The sequence below is a fragment of the Psammomys obesus genome, unplaced genomic scaffold, assembly GCF_907164565.1.
Source record: "Psammomys obesus unplaced genomic scaffold, mPsaObe1.curated_primary_1811, whole genome shotgun sequence".
NCBI lineage: Eukaryota > Metazoa > Chordata > Mammalia > Rodentia > Muridae > Psammomys > Psammomys obesus.
In genome coordinates this window covers 1,058,558-1,079,915 of record NW_026585690.1, presented here as the reverse complement: position 1 = coordinate 1,079,915, position 21,358 = coordinate 1,058,558, and the positions used below count along the sequence as shown (strand labels likewise).

Here is a 21,358-nt window from a genome sequence, read left to right as displayed (position 1 = left end):
TGTTAGGGCATACTGTGGAAGCATACTGATTTCTTTTTAGGGGGAGGCTGGGGAAGACATGAGTTCAGTCTTAACCGTCACATCTGAGACCGACGGGGAATTGGAACCGAGAGATGCATGAGTCAGTTGGCTAACTAGACTGCCTTTCAGTGTCAAGAAATTTACAAGACTATTCCAGAAGCAATGTGTACCTGGCAGCCTCATTTGGAGAGAACAAGTATGCCGATTTGGAAAAAAAAAAAAAAGACATTTTGCTTGTTGAAAACACTGAAAACGCAGGAATCGAGAGTTAATGGGGAAAAAAGCCCATTATGCTAAGGGCTACCAAAGTGACACTCTAGAACAATTTATTTTTAACCTCTCACTACAGTGAGGTAAACGCAGGTGCTTCGATGGGGGTTCCTCCCCGCACTTGAAAATGAGTGGAGTACCTGGAATTTAGATCTAGGAATTCCTTTCAGCAGGGTTGAGGAGCAAGAACTTAGAAACGCGCCCTCCAGTGGCAGTGGAATGAGGGGTCCCTAGCACCCCTTTACACACCAAACAAAGCCCTGTGAAGAAATGCAGTCTGCGAGGATCAAAAGGCCACCTCGCTCGTACCGCTTAACCAAAAGAACCAAACGAATCCTCCCAGGGGCCAGGACCCCCGACCCCCTTACCTGTCACGTTGGCCAAAGGAAAATTTCACTTTCGACTCAACCAAACAAGCCCTCGAATTTGACAGCTTGCAGTCCGTCCCGCTCGGCGATAAAACACCTACGAGGCGGAGCGCGCAGTCTAATCAGATCCTCCGGAGCCGACTGGGCTGGGCTGCGACCACGTGGGTGACCGCGGCCAGCAGCGGCAAGCAGCGCAGGGCGGAGGAGGGGGCGTGTCCGAGGGCGGGGAGGCCGGCTGGTGGGCGTGGTCTGCCGACCCCGGCTCCCTCCTCTCCCCTTTTGCCTTCGCCCTCGCAGGCGCCACGTAACGCCACGTCCCCGCGCATGCGCACCGCGGCTGGCGGCGGTGGCTGTTTCCGGGCTCGGGGGGCCGGAGCGGCTTGCTGAGTAGGAGGCGGCGGTGGCTGAGGCCGGGGAGTGCGGAGAGCCGTCTCCGGGGCTAGGCCCTTCGGGGGTCGGAGGGGGGCCCGGTCTTGGTTTCTTTGGCAGAGGGGCCGGTGAAGCCGGCGGCTGAGCGGCGAGATGAATTTCCTCCGCGGGGTGATGGGGGGTCAGAGTGCCGGCCCCCAGCACACAGAAGCTGAGACGGTGAGCGCAGCGCCGGGGCCGGGCGGGGGAGACGGGCGGGGGGGGGGGCGTCCGCGTCGTTCCCTTCGCCTTAATTCCCCTGCGGGGACCCGCGAGCCCCCCACGCGGCGGTGCAGCCCGGGCCGGGGTGACAGGAGGGCTTCGGAGACCCGGCTCGGGGCGGACCGCGCGGCCCCTCCCTCCTTCCCTTTAACCTGTCGGCCGGCTTCGCTGCCGGCTGAAACCCGGCTCTGGAGGGTTTGGAAGGAGGTTAAAGCCCAGCTGTTGGCGAGGGCGTGTGGCTAAGAATAAAGCGATATTCTTGGGGCACAAAGCCACCTGTTCCTGCCCCATCAGCTGTGAGGACCGCCGTTTGCTTAGGGTTGGTGGTTCAGACCCTACTTTTCAGGTTCGTCCAAATGTGTCATGTGGCAATACTTCTCTTGCATGCTGTAGTGATTGATCTGCGCACTAACCACTCCAGGGACTCTTCTGCTCTCGTGGTGACACGATTTGTTAATTTTTTTTTTTTTTTTAGTTATTAAGACACGGAAAAACCAGTGTTTGATTTTAGGTCTAGGGTACACTGACTGTGAAGTTTGCATACAATCAACTGGAAATTGCTCTGGATGGCATTAAAAAAAAGACTTACGTGAGAATAATAAATTTAGATATGCAGAAAAATGACCGCGTGTGACATTTTAAAGATAAACTTTGGATAGTTGTCATAGCTCTATTTTGGGGATCCGGAAGGGTCATAAAGTACTCTTCAGGATAGGATAGCGTCTTTACTAATGAAGAGAGAATTAAAGTAACTTGACCAGAGTCTTGGCGCTAGAATTCTACTACGAAAGAAACTAAGCCTTCTGCTAAGTCTGGACTTTGCCGCTGATCCGTGTGTTTCACTTCCTACCTGCAGTTTTGGAAATTTACATAACGTTAACTACAGAAAGTCTCTGTCAGTACTTCCTTGGGGAGATGGAGGACTTTTGAATCCAGGCCCTTATCACATGTAGGGCAAGCCTTCTGCCACTGACCAGACTCGGCACCAGGTTAGACCTGAGCTGTCAGATGTCATAGCTGTTTGCTGAATTTGAAAATCAGATCTCTTCCACCCCACCCCCACCCCATTTCAGGCGTCACTTGTCGCTCACCCCTTGGCAGCGAGGCCACTAGAAGACCAGGAACTCTAGATTACCATAGCCACAGCCCATCTCTTTAACTTTTTTGTATTTTGTCTGGTATTTGTGTGTAAGACACAAAAATTAAGAGCTTGCTTTAAAGTTAGACCTTGGTTTGAATCTAGGCTTCCACCATTGACTGACTTGGATAATAGTTTTTAGCTAAAAGGACAAAAGTGCTGCTTCCTAGGGATGCAGTGAGTCTTTGAGTGAGAAGTAGAAAGTGTGGCCCTTAGTAGATGCTCAGTAAAGGGTAGTCTTGACTGAGAATACCCTTTGGCCTTGTCACAGTGACCTCTGTGGGAAAGGTGATGAGTTCTTCAGAGAATAGGAATTTAAAGCTGAGACTGTCTGGAGCAGCGAGGTCAGGCTTCCCCAGTCACCAAAGTAAGTTGTGCGCTATTGCAGAGCTGGGACAGAGACACTTTGGTTCACTGTGCGTGGATCAACAGCATCGTTTTTACATTATTATTTCAGTGTGCCACCGTGATGAACATGTAAACTGACCTTGTTACTGCTCCACTTCGCATGTACTCAAAGTGGAAAAAGTAGTTTGTCTTTTGAGAAGAGTGAGTTCACTGAGTTCCAGTATGATCAAAATTAGTCCTGATTCTATCAGGAAGTACAGCAAGGACCCATGGGCCACTAATTTGCATGCATTTATAGAGCATCAGTGGAGTGTAGGGTGTAATATTAGGTGCTTTAATTGGCGATTTTTTATTTGGCCTACATGTTTGCCTTAGCAGGGCTTTGAACCTTTAACTTCTGCACCGTCACCTACTGCACAGGTTCTTCCATCGCTGCATCGTCTTCAGAACACTTCTACATCTTCCTCACATCTTTTTCCAGTAAAAAGCATCTTTTATATGAAGTCTACCTGTTCTTCAGACCTGTCATTGATTTTTTTTTTCTCTATAGTATGCAGCCCTGACTTCTTTGCCCAAGAAACTGCAAATGATCTCTTTCCTCCAACAATCATTGCTTTATAACTAGGTGAACATGTCTTGTTCTTTGTACCATTTATATATACCCCAGCCACTGTGGCTTTCTATCATATATATCATATATATATTTATATATGTCATCTTTTAAAGTTGTATGGTAGGGTTTTTTCCCGTAGTAATATATGCACTATAAAAACTTTTTCACTGACATTTCAGTGAGCTAAATCTCCAATCCCCCTTCATAAATATTTTAAAAAATTAATTCAAGTTATATATCAAATAAACAAGATACTACACTCAGAGCAACTTACAACTCCTAGGTAGTAAACAGTGCCATTTTATTCCTTTAGGGACAACAGTTGTTAAATAATTGAAGTCTCTGTGTCAGACTTTTTACTTAAGAGATTTTTCTTTCTTTCTTTTTTTTTTTTTTAAGATTTATGTATTTATTATTTATACAGCATTCTACCTGCATTTGTGCCTACACACCAGAGAGAGCACCAGATGAGCCACCATGTAGTTGACTGGGAATTGAACTCAGGACCCTTGGAAGAACAGCCAGTGTTCTTAACTTCTGAGCCATCTCTCCAGCCTGCAGAGTGTTTGTAATGTGCTGATTGCTTTAGCTGATTTCCTACCTTTACTTTTTTCTTCCTTTATTGTGGGTTGTAGGAGGGGCCAGGAGGGTGATGGTAGTGGTAGTGTTGCTGCTAGAAATTGACCCTGGCTGAGTAAGCTACACCCCAGCCCACAATTGCTATCGCCTGACCTTTCATAGCCTCTACTGAGGCTGATTTTGGACTTCTGTTCAGATATTCTTCAGAACAGGCCAAGAGGTGAGGACCTGTATTTGTATCACGGGATCATCGGCAAGTCTGTGAAAAGGGGGACATTTTAAATCTAGGATTCCACCCACATTGCCCTTTGTATTTTAAAGTCTAGAATTTTTTAATATGGTTTCTTCTCATCTCACCCTCTCCCCGAGGTAAAGACACTGGTGTCTGAAGATTGAAACCCCTTTCACCTTGATTTACAGGTGCTCATAAACTCAGTAAAAGTCCACACATACTTGGGAATGCTCACGTGTTCTTAGTTTTACGTCTCCTCTTCAACTGGTACTCATTTTAAAAGGTAGTGTCTTGAAAAGTCCATTAAGAAATGTGAACATATCTGATTAGACGTAGGAGGAGTGCCTTCTGTTTCCAGGTTAAATCCTGAGGCACGAAAGTGGCCCACAGGCAGAAAGCCAAAGAATCAGTGTTCTGCTGCAGGCCTCTGTGGGGCTTTATCTGGAGGAACTGGCTCAGGAGGCAAAAGGGCTAACAGGCTAGCCACAGGTGTGCTTCTTTTACCTAAGACTGCTCAGGAAGGGATGCAATCTGAAATTGGCAGTTTAGGGCTGGCCCCTGGCTCAGCAGGTAAGTCACTTGCCTTGCAAGCCTGACAACCTTCAGTCCCCAGAACCCACAAAAAAGTGGAGGAAGAGAACCAGCCTGACAGAGCTGTCCTCCGACCACGCTGCAGCCCCACCCATCACACACACACATTAATAATAAAGAGATTTGCTTTAGTTTACAGTTTGTGTTTGATGAAGCACATTTTATGTGTGTGAGCGAGCACATGGTAGTGTTAGTATAATTGTATGCTCTGACACTCCTCTTGGAGTTGCTGCTTCACAGTCTATGCTAGTAGCTAGGTCGGCATCTTACTTGGAACATTGTCTCACTTGGCTTGCAGTGGGAGTGTCAGAGAACAACAGGAAAGTGATCTGCTTCTGATGATGCTTATGTCTAAGCGAAGATGTCTCCTTCATCACTTTCCATTTTGAAGGTTAATTACTTTGGGCTTCTTTAAAGAAAGAGCCCAGCACTTAGGGAGGCACAGGCTGGGTACAGTGACCCATATCTGTAATCCCAGCACTCAGGGAGGCAGAGGCAGGCAGTGAGTCCAGGACAGCTAAGGCCTCAGAGAATCCCTGAAAACTCAAAACCAAAGAGCTACAGTCACTTAAAATTTACATTCCCTAACATTACCAAGGTGTGTTCCGCCTTGTGGATGTAAATAACATTCTTTGGGATGTCCTAGAAAACAGTTCGTTCCCAAGGAACTGTGTTGTGTGGTGGTCACAAACAAAACTGAAAACCTCTTATGTAGACATGTGAAGAGTGCTGTTTTCACAGTTTCCTGTTTAGACCCTTTGTGTGCACACATGCCTGCTTGTGCCTGTGTGTGTTTACTATTCTGAGAAATGTACATAGGGAAAATTTGTCCTAGCAGGTCTGTTATACTGTGATATAAGTATATAATATTCTTATCTAATTTCTGTTTTTCAAGAGTTCTCTGTGATCAGCAGCAATGTATCTAAAAGAATAAGCCCTGAACACTTACGATTCCAGGAGTTATTGCTGTCATCACCAACTGGATTGTCTCCTACGATAGAACATGCCCAGCTCATTTTTAGAGACTTGTGTTTGTTTGCTTGTTTTTAAGACAAGGTCTCACTTTGTAGCCCAGGCTGTCTTTGAACTCAGAATTCAACTGCCTCGGCCCCAGTCCTGGGATTATAAACTGCCACACGCAGCCCAGAAATTCTCAATGTAAAAATGTTAGGCTGACTCTGTATTTAACTGTTTCAAATATCGTGGAAAAGTTATTCTTGTATAAAGTCTCGGTCATCTTTAGTTTGAAAACTTCTATAGTGTTAGATTTTTTTTAAAGGATCATTTTCGTGTGTGTATTACCTGTGTGTCTGAGAATGGGCGCAGTCATACCATGAAGCTGTCTGTCAGTCAGGGAATGGTTCTTCTTTTACACATAGATGCCAGAGATGACATTCAGGTCATCAGGCTTGGCAACAAGAACCTTTATCCATGAACCTTCTTGCCAGCCCTATAATGTTAAGTTTTTTGTTGTTGTTTTAAATTAATTATTTTTAGCTGTGTGGTGTTTTGTTGAACCATGGGTGTGCCTGCTGCCTTTGGAGGCCAGAAGAGGGCATCAGATCCCCTGGACTGGATTTACAGTTAGTTATGAGCTTCATGTGGTTGCTGGGAATTGAACTGGAACCCCCTGGACGAGCCTTCAGTGCTCGTAACCACCGAGGCATCTCTCTGGCCCCTGTAGTGTTAGATTTTAAGGTGCAGGTATTTATGAGAGGCTGTTTGGTAGCCAGATTTCATGATAGTCTTGTTGAAGGGTTGTTCTTTTTAGAAGTAGCCCATTTCATGGGGAAAGCACGGACAGTGATAAAGCAGTGCAGTGCCATGGCAGATGCACACATGATTGTAACAGAAATGGGCTGGGTCGTAGTTGGGGTCATCGGAAAGTAAGCCAGACCTTCGCTTTTCTCCTGTCTTCAGTTATAGAGCTACATCGGAAACCTGGTGGCTCAAATGCTCTATTGAAGGAGACTTTTATTTTGGGGATTTCATAATGATTCAAACGCTCTATTGATAAGATTTTTAGTTTAGAGGGGGCCCAGGCTGCTTTTGACTCACTGGCCTTCTTCCTCAGTATCCTGGGTAGCTAGGATTACAGATGTGTGCTAATACACCTTGGTTGTGTCTCTGTCTGTGTGTGCATGTACAACCAATGCCAGTAAGCATTACATTCTTTTGGCTATCCTCTGCAGTACAGCTCTCTTTCCAGACTTGAACATGGTACTAATTAAGTTTAACTCTTTTTATCTGGGTTAAAGTTTACTCAAAGTGTTTTCCCCTTTAGTGCCCTTTTTTGTGGTAAATTGTCTTTGTATGGTATTTTGTTGTGTAATGTGAGAGTCATAAAACTTCATTCAGGATGGGAGCATCAGTGAAGCAGCAGGGCAGAGGAGAGCCCAGAAGCCTGAGATGAAGCTATGGCAACCTATCCAGGCTAAAGGATGTCACTGGCACCCAGCAGCAGCTGGAGGTGTCAACTGTAGACCCAGTGAGCCAATTTAAGGTAGTGGGCAAGCTTTGCTTTTCTCTGGTGCCACCACTCCACATTCTGTTTCTTAGTTTCTAAAAGGGGGATGTGGAATGGTAACAATGTCATCAGGACGTTATGAAGATTTAATAAATTTTAATATAGAAAGCACTTTAGGCCCCATCTTTAGCGGGGTAAGTGCTACATGTGCCTTTGTTACGGTTTCTATTGCTTCGGTGAAACACTATGACCAAAGCAAGCTGGATGGAAAAGGTCATTTGGCTTACACTTCCACATTTAGTCCATCACTAAAGGAAGTCAGGACACAGGACCTCAAGCAGGGCAGGAACCTAGAGGCAGAAGCTGATGCAGAGGTCATGGATGGGTGCTGCTTACTGGCTTGCTCGGCATAGCTTCCTCAGCCTGCTTTTTTATAGGACCCAGGACCACCAGCCTAGGGATGGCTCCACCACAATGAGCTGTTCCCCACTCCCAGTCAATCACTAAATAAGAAAATGCCCTACAGGCTTGCCTACAGCCCAATCTTATGGAGGCTTTTTTTTTTTTTTTTTTGAGGTGCCCTCCTCTGAAATGACTTTAGTTTGTGTCAAATTGACATAAAACTATCCAACACACAATGTTTTGCCAACACTAAAATACATGTTGACAATTACACATCTGAAGTTGAAATAGAGCTTACAATGTTGGTTAGTATTGTTATCCCACTAATAAGGGGTTTCCTCGTGGTGGAAGGAGGGGCTGGCTAACGCGCTTGCACTTGCAGTGACAGTATGTGCTATGTGGGATAACTCAATGCACTTGCTTCTCTTACAGTGGGCCTGGGGTGGTTTCAGCCCTCACAGCGCTCACACTTTCTGAGCATCCCTTATACATGGAGGCAAAACACTCGAGCACACAAAATACAAATAACTAAATTAAAAAAAAAAAAAGCACAGTGACAGTGAGTGAGTCTTAAAATGTTGTTTCTGGATCATTGAGCTATTTAGTTGGATAAAGAGGTTCATCACTAAGCCTGGTGGTCTGAGTTCAATCCCCAGGACCTGCATGAGGGAGTGATAGAATTAACCTCCCACAGGTTGTATTCTGATTTCCACAGGCACACCATGGCACATTCATGCGCGCGCGCACACACACACACACACACAATGTAATTTAAGCCAGGCATTGTGCTGCACATCTTTGATCCTAGCACTCAGGAAGCAGAGGCAGGTGGATCTCAGTGAGTTCAAGGCCAGCCTCATCTACAAAGTGAGTCCTGAACAGCCAGGACTCTGTACAAAGAGAAACCCTGTCTCAGGGGGAAGAAAAAAAAAAGATAGAAATGTGGACTTTCATATGACAATTTTCAAAAGCTAACTTAAAATTATTTCCTGTACAGTACAATTCAGATAACTTTCACATACTAAGTGTGCTGTTATTTCTTAAGTTAAAATAGAATATTTTTTCATCTATTCAAATTTTAAATATTAAGTAATCCTAAGAGTGCATCTTGTTTAGATCCTTCTATGTCCGAGATAACGAAGTGGACTTAGAACTATACTGTGGAACATTGCATCCTTATCAGTTTTCTTATTTGCAGCTTCACTAGAGCGTACTTGCAGCCCTCAAATCAATTGCAGAGCTTTCCTGCTCATTTGAGGACAGTATAGAGCAGTGAAAATGCTCTCCCCATTTCCACATCCGGCAGAGGTCAAGTGAGACCACCTAACGCTTGTTTCTGCTTTTCAGTGTAAACAGAATCCTTTCAGTGTTTTGTGTGGTATTGCATTTTTTTTTGTATGTTTGTATTTGTTGTTGACATTTCTCTGTAACAAATGGCCCCTGAGTTCTGCTGAGTGATTTTCCCAGCAACAGGATGGCTAAAAAGTATTTTACAGAAAACCTGGGTTAAATAATTCTATTTAGCATGAAGAGCTGTGGGCCTTGAGTTCAATATCCATGAATAAGGATATGTATTAGATGAGGCATCTTTAAAGAGAAATACACATAAAACAAAGGGGTTATTTTTGATTTGAGAGATACTTGTTTTGATTTTTCTATTAAATAAGGTCTCACTATGTAGGCCTGGCTGGCATTGAACTCACAGTTTCACCTCCCTCCCTGTAATCCCCAAGTCCTGGGATTAGAGAGGTATTGCTACACCTGGCTAAAAAAAAAAAAAAAAAAAAAACAAGGCTTTATATTGATTGGGACCAGCAGCTAACCTTATGTTTTCCTTCAGAGGAGTGCTTGAGAATCCACTAATTCTGTGTCCTTGTGAGTTGTAGAGTATAATGACACAACAGAAATGGTTGTACTCACAAAGCAGGTGACTATCAAGCCAACTGGCCTGTGCTAGAACAGATATGCTAGAGTAAAAATGGGATCTAACAGAGATTTTTTGATGTTTTTTTTCTCTTAGGTTATTAAAAAAAAAAATCTTATAGTAAGTAAATCAATATATAGTCTACAATTGACTTCTTAATATCATGTCCCATCACTAGGAATAACCTCTCTCTCATATGTACATATGTATATACAAAGTGATACACATACATATGTATGTATATACAAAGGAATATCTTTTCAAAGATATTCAGTTACTAATATCAGTTACTATGAGATTCACTTTTAAAATATGTAATAGTAGGTATTGAAGTTTTTGTTTTTTGTTGTTTTTTTTTTTTTTAAATCACATCAGTGAAAATGCATTGCCCACAACATTTTGTTTCAAAATCAGGTTGTTTCTGTGTGTGTGTGTGTGTGTGTGTACTAAGGATTGAGTCTGCCTGCTAAGCATGTGCTTTACCAGAGTTTAGGTTTTTGTTACCTGTAAAATGACTTTATTTGAGGGCATTAGTTCAGCTGATGTGAGCAGAGCTAGAAGATAGGTTTGAAGAAGTTTCTCTTTGTCTAGTAAAAGTACAAGCTAGTAGGTGACAGGACACTTTGCTCCTCAGACCTCTGTGTGGTACTTGCCCTCACCTATAGGACCACACTAATATGAACCAGTGAAGAGTCATCACCACCATCAAGTTCAGATTGCAGGCTGAGAAGTTCAAAGAGGAATGAAGAGCACAAAAGTTTTATTTTTTGAACATGACCTTGAGTTATAATTTGTTGGTCAGAATGTGGTCACACTTGATACCATGTTTTGAGGGATTCTCAGAAAGTATTCTGTGTGGGCAGCTACATACACAGAGTCCAGTTGAGCCCCAGCACAATTACACAGCAGTGAGAAACGCTGGGAGTGACAATCTGTAAGATTACAAGTTCTGGATAGAAATTATGCATAATTAATGCTCAAAAAATGAAAAAATGTAGACCTGTGTTTGAATGATAGCATCACCCAATCTTTGTAGGAATTGGGCATAGGCAATGTATTTTATTTTATTTGGTTGTAGTTATCTTTAGAGAGTGGCAATGAGACACTTCCTTCTGGGAAGATCACTAAGAAGCCACAGGCACCCTAAATATGAGCAGGAAGTGATAAGCTCTCTAACAGCAGAAGTAGGGGTGATCAGGGCTGTGTTTTCAGATACGAGCTTGCTTTCGTCTCCAGTAAAAACAGAAACAGCAAACACCCAAATGCTAGCGTTGTAGACTGTCCTGTGTTCACTGTGAACAGGCCCTCCCGTGCTCCTAAAGCTGTTTCTCCTCCAGCATCAGCAGTAATGGTTGGAGAGCTCTCACATGTTCTCATGTAGCTCAGCCTAGCCTTGAACTCACCCTGTAGTCTAAAAATGACTTTGAACTCCTGATCCTGCTGCCTCAGTCTCCTAAGTGCTGGGGTTACGGAGTGAGCTACCACAGAGTGCTGAGACGAAAGTTTGTGTTTGCTGCAATCCAACCAGAGGTGATACTCAGCCACTAGGACTAAGTATTCAAAAAAGAAAAGTTCTTTATGTAGAATGTCAATACTGGATGTCTTGGGCTAAGAAATTACAGAAAAATGCCCAGAAATAATTCTCAGTATCCTCAGCCTATCAAAAGTCAGCCACCTCTGCAAAAACAAAATTTTAAAACCCACAAAACTGAAAAAAGACGCACACACCTGAGGGAGGAGGGTGCTGTGCTAATCAGAAATACTGCTTTGGCTTTCATTCTTTTTCAAGACAGGCTTTCTCTGTGTAGCTCTGGCTGTCCTGGAACTTGCTCTGTAGACCAGACTGGCATGGAACTCACAGAGATCTGCCTACCTCTGTCTCTCCCAGTGCTGGGATTAAAGGCATGTGCCACCTCTGCCCAGCGTGACTTATTTTTCTAATAGTAAAAATTTATAGTAGAACAACAAGCGAGCTGTTTAATAAAGAAAAAAATTGCATTATTTTCATTTTGAAGACTCAATAAAAGTATTATGATGATAATTTTAGTTTAATATAGAAGTAATTTGTGAATAGCTAGAATGGATAGAAAATAACCCTGACTTGGTGTGTAAAGCACTGAGTAAAGGCTCCTAGGAAGCCTGCAGCACACAGACCTAGTGAGGTCACATAACCCTATGTTTCCCACGTGCTCAGAAATCAGAGGAAGTCTAAATCTCCTGGGCTGTACAGGGTGCAGAAAGATAATTTGAAAAATACTGTACTTAGGTACTATTCAGATATAGAAAGGGTAAGCATTTGAATGATAAACCAAAACGTCATTTATAGAATTGTCAGTAAGGAGTGTATAGCAAGTTTTTGTTTTGTTTTGTTTTGTTTTTGAGAGAGGATCGAACTGTGTAGCCTTGGCTGGCCTAGAAATCTGTGTATACCAACTAGCTTCAAATAACAGAAGTGTCAAGTGTTTTCTTAATATACATCTGAAGATTCTTTTTTTGAACATTACAGGGGTTGTCTGTTCTGCCTTCTTCTAACAGTTCTGTAGTTCTACATAGATACTTTGGGGGGGGTTGGAATTATGTTTTTAGATGAGATATTTGTCTTTTTGGATCTAATTTTTCAGTACAATTTTAAAAATACACATTTGCAGGCAGGGCAGGATGGTTCCATTAGTAAAGACACTTGCCACCACGCCTAAAGACCTGAGTTCAGCACTTGGGAGGCAGAGGCAGGTAGATCTCTGTAAGTTTGAGGCCAGCCTGGTCTGCAAAGCGAGTCCATGAGCCATGGCTCAGTTACACAGAAAAACCCTGTCTCGAAAAAACAAACAAACAAACAAAAACCTGAGTTCAGTTTTTCAGACTCATGTGGTGAAAGCAGAGACTAGTTTTCCATAGATTGTGTCCTCTAACTTATACACACACACAAACGCCTGGACACACGCGCACCTACACTTCTACACACATACAAAATAAATAAATAAATACTGGTTTACATACATATGCTCATTTACCTGTACTTTCATGGCTTGTATTTACTGCACGATGCTCTTTTTATGTCAGTACAGTTAATTCTTTTGAATAGCTACAGGTGTAGCTGGGTGGTGGTGGCCCATGCGATTAATGCCAGCACTGAGGGAGGCAGAAGCACTGTGAGATTGAGGCCAACCTGGTCTACAAAGTGAGTCCAGGACAGCCAGGGCTACACAGAGAAACCCTGTCTCAGGGGGGGAAAAAAAAAAAAAAAAAAAAGAGTGTTTGACTTTCCTCATTTGGTGGACATTGTCCAACTTTTTTTCTGTTGTATCTAGTGCTCTACTGTTTATTTTTAAGTTTAGTTTGAATTTTAATTCATGCAGTTTTTTTAAAATAGAAATATCTTGTTTTTAAGGGTTTTGAGGCACTTAGAACTTTAAAATTGGGGTCTAGAGAGATGGTTGGGAGTTAAGAGCATTCACTGCTCTTCTAGAGGACGAAGGTTTGATCCCAGCACCATATGGTGGCTCACAGCTGTCTCCAGTTACAGGGAATCTGATGCTCACTTCCGATCTTTGTGGGCCCCAGGTAAGCAAGTGGTGCAGACACATGCAGCAGAGACCTCTTACACATAAAGTAAAAGTTACATAAAAAGAAGATGTAAACTCGTTATGCACATTTTGAATTTTCTTGGCTCAGAACATAGTTGCACTGTGAAGGTGACCCAGTGACTGAATATCTACATTTTCCCCGCTTAGTTGAAATACCCTGATAAGCACATAGCAGCTCCAGCCCTACCAGCGGCTGGTCTAATTTCCCAACTACCTTGACTTACTGAGGTGACTTTTCATTTTCCTCTCGCTATTTTTTTTTTTTTTTTTTTTTGGTTGTTTGTTTTGCTTCTTCAAGACAGGGTTTCTCTCTGTGGCCTTGGCTGTCCTGGACTCACTTTGTAGACCATTCCCTTGCCTCTAGGGATTAAAGGTTTGCACCACCACACCTGGCTCTCTTCTCACTTTTCAAGTCTCTGTAGGGGAAAAAACATCTCTGCAATTGGATAATATTACCTAAATAAAAAGACTTGTGAAAGATCACTTCCTCAACATTCCATATGCTGAACTTTCTCCAGAATTAAATGGTATAAATTTGGGACTGCACAACTTGATGGGTTTTTTTTTTCTTATAATGCTATTTTATTTTTCATTGCTAGATTCAGAAGCTCTGCGACCGAGTAGCTTCCTCTACGCTATTGGATGACCGAAGAAATGCTGTGCGTGCTCTTAAATCACTTTCAAAGGTTTGTAGCACTAAATTGCTGTCTGAAGGTTCTTAGTTTACATGTGGGCATTTTGTCTGCACCACTTGCCTGCATAGTGCTCCCAGAGGCCAGGAGAAGGCGGTGGAGTTGCAGAGTCATGAGCTGCTATGTGGGTGCTGGGGTTCAAAGCTAGGTCTTCTGGAAGAGCAGAGCCATCTCTCCAGCGAAATTACCATGTTTGTTTGTTTGTTTTTTCAGTTGGGAATTAGCTTCTTTAATAACACTTTCGTGTTTTCTGTGCAGAAATATCGCTTGGAAGTAGGAATCCAAGCCATGGAACATCTTATCCATGTTTTACAAACGGATCGGTAAGTTTCATGTACTGATTTGTCTTTCTGATTTTTTAGACCTTGTAAGTTGTTCTAGAGTAACCATCATTCCAGAAGGTAGTAACGTTGAGTCTACACTGCATTTCAATTCTTAGTTGTCATTTCAGTAAACATTATTGGATACTGGGTATGAGCCAGTATGCCAAGCATTGGCTTAGACATAAAAGTGGAACACAACAAGTAGATGTGGTAGTGCACACATGAAATCAAAGCTTTTGAAGTGGAGGCAGGAAGGACATAGGGTTAAGATTATCTTTGGTGTTGGTTCATTTGTTTGTTTCTGAGACAGGGTTTCTCTGTTTTGTTCTGGCTATCTGGCTACAGACCACTCTCTGTAGACCAGGCTAGCCTCAAACTCACAGAGATCCTCTTGCCTCTCCTGCTTGGCTAAGGTCATCTTTGGCCTCCTAGCAAGTTCTAGGCCAATCTGGGCTACATGTGATCCTGTCTTGAAAAAAAAAAAACGCGATGATGTAAGTTAATCATAATGGCTTTAAGATTTTAATTTGTGGGGGCTGGAGAGATTGCTCAGAGGTTAAGAGCATTGGCTGTTCTTCCAAAGATCTTGAGTTCAATTCTCAGCAACCACATGGTGGCTCACAACCATCTATAGTGAGATCTGGTGCCCTTTTCTGGCGTGCAGGTGTTCATGCAGAAAGAACATTGTATATATAATAAATAAATCTTTTTGAAAAAAGGTTTTGATTTGTATTGGGTAAATGGATGTACTGATACTCATTTACAAAAAAAATATGTTATAGTATATATATTAAATAATTTTTTCCCCTTAGGACAGTAAATACACAAATAAGAGTCCACAAATAAGGTGTGTCTTTAGAGAGAGGTAACTCGGCCTGTTTTTAACTCAGTCTGTTTCTTTTTAGGAGATTTTATCTGTATTTTCTGTGCATAGATAATTTTTATATCTTGCCTCATAAAATATGTCTGTCAAGCTTAAGTTGCTTGTCACACATTTCTACTGCATCGAGATCCCACATAGGATCTCAAGTTCAGAATCGGGGCTGTACAAGAGCCTGAGTTCAGATTCCCTAACACCCAGATAAAAGCTTGACATGGCAGCTTGCTGAGGGGAGGACACAGGCGGAGATCCCAGGGGCTCAGGTGGTCTCTGATCCTCCTGCGCCTGTCCTGTCTTTGCCCACTTCAGCTACCTTTGTGTCTGAATTTATCCCAGTCAGTATTATCCTTCCCTTGAGTCATAAACTAGAAGATTCCTGCTGAATTCATCCCTCTGGGCCAAAGAAAAAAGTAATCATGTTTTCAACTTTCTCATCCTTCATTCTGGCACTCAGTATATCCAACACTTAAATCATTTTCCTGGCTTTTGCTATTACAAAATATGAAAAAGTACTTTAAATTTTAGTGACCAAAAACGTAGTTTCTTGCTTCACAGTTGTAGTGCAATGGTTGAGAGGTGGCTTAGCTAAGGAGCCAAGGCCTCTTAGCAAGCTGCAGCAAAAATACCAGCCGAGGCTGTAGTCAGCCACAAGCTTGACTGGTGCTGGAGAGTCTCACTGCGAGATGACTTAGTCACATGGCTGCTGGTAAGAGGCCTCAGCAGCCCTCCATGTTGCTTACTTTAATCCTGCTTGAGCACCCTGGAAATAGATGGCCGTTCTAGGATCACTTGGAGCCTATGATCTTGGAGCAAGGAGAAAGCCAGTACACTCTTATAGTCTACTCTCAGAAATCACATACATTGCAGTCATCAGAAGTGAGTAAACAAGTTGCCTCCATTTAAGGGGTAGATCACTAGGATCTTCCTTCTGGGAGCTGTATCAGAGAGCTTTAGACATCTGAAACTACCACTACGTTTAAACTGTGGTTTTTGCCTCTGATCTCTTTGGTTGTGTGTTTCACCAGTTCAATGTAGTGTGAAATCGAAAATCAAACTTTTTGTTTGTTTGTTTGCTTGCTTGCTTGCTTGCTTTTTGAGACAGGGTTTCCCTGTGTAGCCCTGGCTGTCCTAGAACTCACTATGTGGATCAGGCAGGCCTCAACTCAGAGATCTGTCAGCCCCTACCTCCTGAGTGCTGGGATTAAAGACATGCACCACACCAAATTCAGATTTCTTATGGCAGAGAATATAAGTTTTTAAAGATCTGGGTATCACTTGTCAGTTTATAGCCACTTTTGGGTATAGTCTAGCAACACCAAAGTAATTGTCCTTACTTCTTCCCAGACAGTAGAGCCTGCACTGACTTCCTTTCCAAAGCCAGCTAATTCTAGTGCATGTAAATTAGAGTAGGTAGAGTAATGCCCCACCAGATGCCTGCATCTTTATCAGCCAAACGTCGGAAGGCCACCTTACATAGCAGAAGGGACTTTGCAGGTAGAATTATGGTAAGGGATGGAAGGAAATTATACAGATTGTCCAGGTGGATCCAGTGTGACTACCTAGGTTCTTAAAGACAGGACAGGGAAGTGAAGAAGGAGGCCTGAAAATTGTGATATGAGACAGACTTGACCCACTATTGCTGACTTCTAGAAGGCCTGAAAATGATAGGCTAGTGCTGTAATTATACAACCTGGCATTATTTTGTGTTTTCCTTCCTTTCTGTTTCTTCTTGTTTGTGTGTGTGTTTGTTTGTTTTTTGAGACAGGGTTTCTCAGTGTATCCCTGCCTGTCCTGGAACTCACTCTGTAGACCAGGCTGGACTTAAGCTCAGAGATCTGCCTGCCTGTCTCCCAAATGTGTCACCACCACCTGGCCATATTGTATTTTTCAAAGACAAATCTCATATCCAGTATTTTATTTATTTTTATCATTGGAATTATTTAAATGAAATTGTTTTCTTATTTCCTAATCACTTGATTTTGTAAGTTGAATTTGTATTCTGTGACTGCTCAACTTGCTTACCAGCTCTAGTAGTTTCTTAATGAATTGTGTGTCTAAGCTACAATACTGCCTCCCAGGGAAATCAGCCAAACATGGCATAACAAGATGCAGTAAGACAAAGCACAAACCCTCATATCAAAGCTGCATGAGGCAAACCGGTAGGAGGAAAAGGATCCTAAGCGCAACGTGTCAGAGATCCCTGAATTCCTACTGTTAGGAGTCCCACAAGAGTCTATACACTTTTAAGATATATGCAGAGGACCTAGCTCAGACCCATACAGGGTTCATGTTGTTTCAGTCTCTGAGAGTCCCTCCTGCTTAGTTGATTCTGTGGGCTGTGTTCTCATGATGTCCTTGACCTCTCTGGTTCCTCCTGTGTGAAGTCAATGAAATGATTCCACACAGCTGTGGGTGCTGGGGATTCAGATTCAGGTCCTCACAATTACACAGGAAGTGCTCCTACCCACTGAGCCATCTCCCCAGCACCAGTTTTCCTGTGTGTTTTTGTAATTGTAGCTTCTATTTCAAGGTTGGATAAAGGTACAAGGGGACGCTGTGGTTGTTTCTTACCTGAGGAGGAAAATAATCTCTCCTTCACCAGTATTTGTAGTTACAGGAGCTTTGTGTCTTGTTGAAACCCTAAGGATTAAGTGCAGGGCCTTACACATGCCACACAGATGTCTTAACCACTGCGCTGTGACCTTCTTGTGAATGTCTTGATCATATTAAAGATGGTCTCTTATAGTTTGAGTTTCTCAGTCATCTCATCTAAGGTGTGTTTCAGAGCAAAGCCGTGAATAATTTGTGTAAAAGCCCATATTATTCAGTATTCCCGCCTCTAATAGCCCTTCTGTTTATCATCTGTGTTTCCATTGTCCCTCTTCATGTGTGCTGACTCTGGGACCATTGTGACATTCTTGTTTCTCTGGGGGCTGCTGTCATCCTCCATGAGGAACAAACTAAATGATCCTGAAATCCGTCAGCAAGTACAAAAGCTTGTGTTTCTTGATTTTATAAATTGGACATATTATTGCAAGAATTTCTTGAGAAGTTTAAATATAGAGAAGGTAGATGACCTTCAGATAATACTGTTTTACATATATGAGCATGGACATGAACATAAAATTCACTGGCTCTTCTGTTTGCTAGTTTTAAAGTTTGGTTTATTTTATAAATATGTTTTGATGAACATACATGCATACATACACATAAACATGTTTTGCTAATAGAATTATTGTCTTGTATTTTTTTAATTACTGTATTATTTATGTGTGTGGATGTTTTGCCTGCATCTATTCTGTACACATGGCCATTCCTGGTGCCCATGGAGGTCAGAATTGGGCATCAGGTTCCCTGGGACTGGAGTTAGAGACAGTTGAGAGCTACGCTATGGGTGCTGGGAATAGAACAGCCAGTGATCTTACTACTGAGCCATCTCTGCAGCCCCTTGTCTATCCATTTTTAAATTTAGTTCTTTCCTACTTGATACTGTATGTGGATTTGTTTAATTACCATGTTATTATATATTCTTTTAAGATACATTTTCTTTGCTGTCTTATGTATGCTACTTTTTAATTAGACGATCAAGTTATTCTCAGTTTTTACAATTCAAAATATATCTTTATGTATTCTCTTATTTTAACTTTTTATTGTTGTTGGGGGTGGTGACAGTGGTGATGATGAAGATGAAGAAGGGCTTCACTCTGTAGCCCAGCCTGATATAGAACTCACCGTGTAGTCCAGGATATTCTGTAGCCACTCTCCTTCCTCTGCCTCCTGAGAACTGAGATTAGAGGTGTGAGCCACTGCCTGGCTTTATGTACTCCTTTTACTAATTCTTAGATTAGGTTTGTAGGAAAGAAATGAGTACTTTATTGGTCTTCTGAAAGAACTGCCTAAAAATGGCTGTAACAGTTTAAACTCCAGCCAGCAGTATATAAGTATAATAATTTCTTTTTTCCAGTTCGGATTCTGAAATAATAGCTTATGCTTTGGACACACTCTATAATATAATATCTAATGATGAAGAGGAAGAAGTAGGTAAGTTTCCAGTTATTTTACTGTGTTTCTGTATATAAATTAACTAGGTTATGCCAGTTTTGCTTTGAAGTTGAGTTTATCTTACAAACTTGTTAGTTGTGTGATGTTCTTTTTTTTTTTTTTTTTTTTTAAGTTGCTCTTTGAATCAACACAATAAAGATCTAAACTTAGTCCTGAATAGTGTCTCTAGGATGGCTCAGTGTGTGTGCTGAGCCATTATGACCAGGTAGAAGGGGTTTCTGTCTTTCCATGAGGACTCACTCTAATCTGATCAGCTGTCAATTTCCAGAGTGCTAGGACTATAGGCACACACCACCATGCCTCACCTGTCTCCTTGGAGTTTTTATTTTTCAGTGACAGACAAGGTATTAGATATTGTAACATTTTCAAATGAAGCGTTTTAGTAGATTCCTCGTCACCCTCACTTACCAACCCCACTTACCCTCACTTACCAACCCCAGATCCTCTGTCTCTCTTCTCTCTCCCTCTTCTCTCTCTCGTTTTTTTGTTTTTCTTATGAAGCTCTGGCTGTCCTAGAACTCATTATGTAGGCTAGCTTCACAGAAAGCCACCTGCCTCTGCCTCCCGTGTGCTGTGCTTTAGAGGTGTGCCCCCCCCCACACCCAGCAGATCCTCCTTTCTTAATTTTTCCCCCTTTGGACTGTAATTAGGTACTGTACATATAGTCAGTGCTTAGTTAAGTAACCCCTCTGGTTGTTGTTTGTTCTCTTGTGCATTATTATCCTTGTGCCTGAGCACAAAGTTGGGGGCTGTTTCTCCTAATACTTAGGCCTTTTTTTTTTTCCAAGACTTTGTTAATATAAAAAGAGCAACAATATTAAACTTGGATATTTTAAAAAATTTTATGTTATCTATTTGATATGAAATAATATAGATGTGTTTGAAATTCACTTTTTCTTTGGTATGTCCTCCTTTTCCTTTTTATTTCAACATACTTGGAAACTTTTAAGTATCCTTTGCTTTGTTACTTGGCAAAAGGCTTAGCTGAATGTCTGTGCCTTGTGGATCCTGTAAAAAGATGCTCAGTGAGTAGTGTTGCACAGTTTCTTGAATGCATTCCACTTAGCCAGCTGCTAGTTACAGTAAGGCATTAGTGGGGTTTTCATTATTTTAGAAAAAAGAGCAGACTCATTCATGTGTTCTGTATCTCTAATTCATACCAAAATACGACAAAAAATGTCAACTAAGTCTTGATTGGCCTTGTACATATTAACAGTTCAGCAGAAAAGCATGTGCGTGCTAACCGCACTGAGTGTGAGTACCGGTGATGTGAATATTTGAAGTGGAGTGTGAATAGTCAGGGTCCCATAGAATTAAATACACTCGTTTAAGATTTTCTTTCTCTATGATATCTCACTTAGAAGTTTATTAATTTCCAAGGTATAAACATATTTAGTAAACATAATTTATTGTCCAAAGAAGAAGTTGAACATGTAGCCACTTAAATATATACACAGGAATATGCTTTCAAGAGAAAGTTGGTTACTTCTAGTTGCTTTTCAGATTAGAAAATTAAATACAACACACCTTTTTTATTGTTTGAGTAATGGTCTCACTATGTAGTGCTAGCTGTCCTGGGATTTGCATTTTAGACCAAGTTGATTTAAACTCATGGTAATCCGCCTGCCTCTGCCTTCCAGGTGCTGGAATTAAAGGTGTGTCAGGCCATGCCAACCATGCAACACACTTATTTTAAAAATGGTTTTAAGACGTTTATTTCTTAGACCTTTGGCATTGGAAGAGGATGGTTCTTGTATTGGGATTTTTATGTTTTATTTACTTGCATTTTTTAGACAGGGTTTTACCGTGGAGTTTTGTCGTGAACTCACCACATAACCCAAGCTGGCCTTGCAGCCCAGTCTTTGTCTTTCAGCTTCCTGGGTACTAGGATTACAGGCAGGTGCCACGGTGCCTGCTTCTGTGCTCTTTATTTTTAATTCATCATTCAAAAGCCTTTTTGATAACATAGGTAAAACAACTTTTGAATAAAGGGTAGCAGAATAATTTTTCTAGGGACCTTTTTTTCTGAAACTTCAGTTATGTGAGTAAACTTTTAAAACTAGATATTAAGAAATGTGTTATTGCCAGGCACAGTGGCCTGCCTGTAATCCCAGCACTCAGGGAGGCAGGAACAGGTAGATCTTTGTGAGTTTGAGGCCAGCTTAGTCTACAAAGCAAGTCCAGAACAGCCAGGGCTACACAGAGAAACCCTGTCTCAGAAAAAAAAAAAAAAA

General features: G+C 42.0%; 1 protein-coding gene across 3 annotated transcripts in view; it reads left to right on the top strand.

Moving 5' to 3' along the window:
• The first annotated feature begins 1,023 nt into the window (after positions 1-1,023).
• Uso1 (USO1 vesicle transport factor) overlaps positions 1,024-21,358 on the top strand; it is a 64,236-nt gene continuing 43,901 nt past the window's right edge. For 2 of the 3 annotated variants that reach the window (XM_055595853.1, XM_055595844.1), the window contains exons 1-4: positions 1,024-1,247; positions 13,767-13,853; positions 14,118-14,182; positions 19,027-19,103. In XM_055595853.1, coding sequence (XP_055451828.1) covers positions 1,182-1,247; positions 13,767-13,853; positions 14,118-14,182; positions 19,027-19,103 — 295 coding nt within the window. In that variant the 5' untranslated portion in view covers positions 1,024-1,181. Of the gene's footprint in view, positions 1,248-13,766; positions 13,854-14,117; positions 14,183-19,026; positions 19,104-21,358 lie in introns of those variants that run through there. The other variant, XM_055595859.1, reaches the window with a different exon arrangement.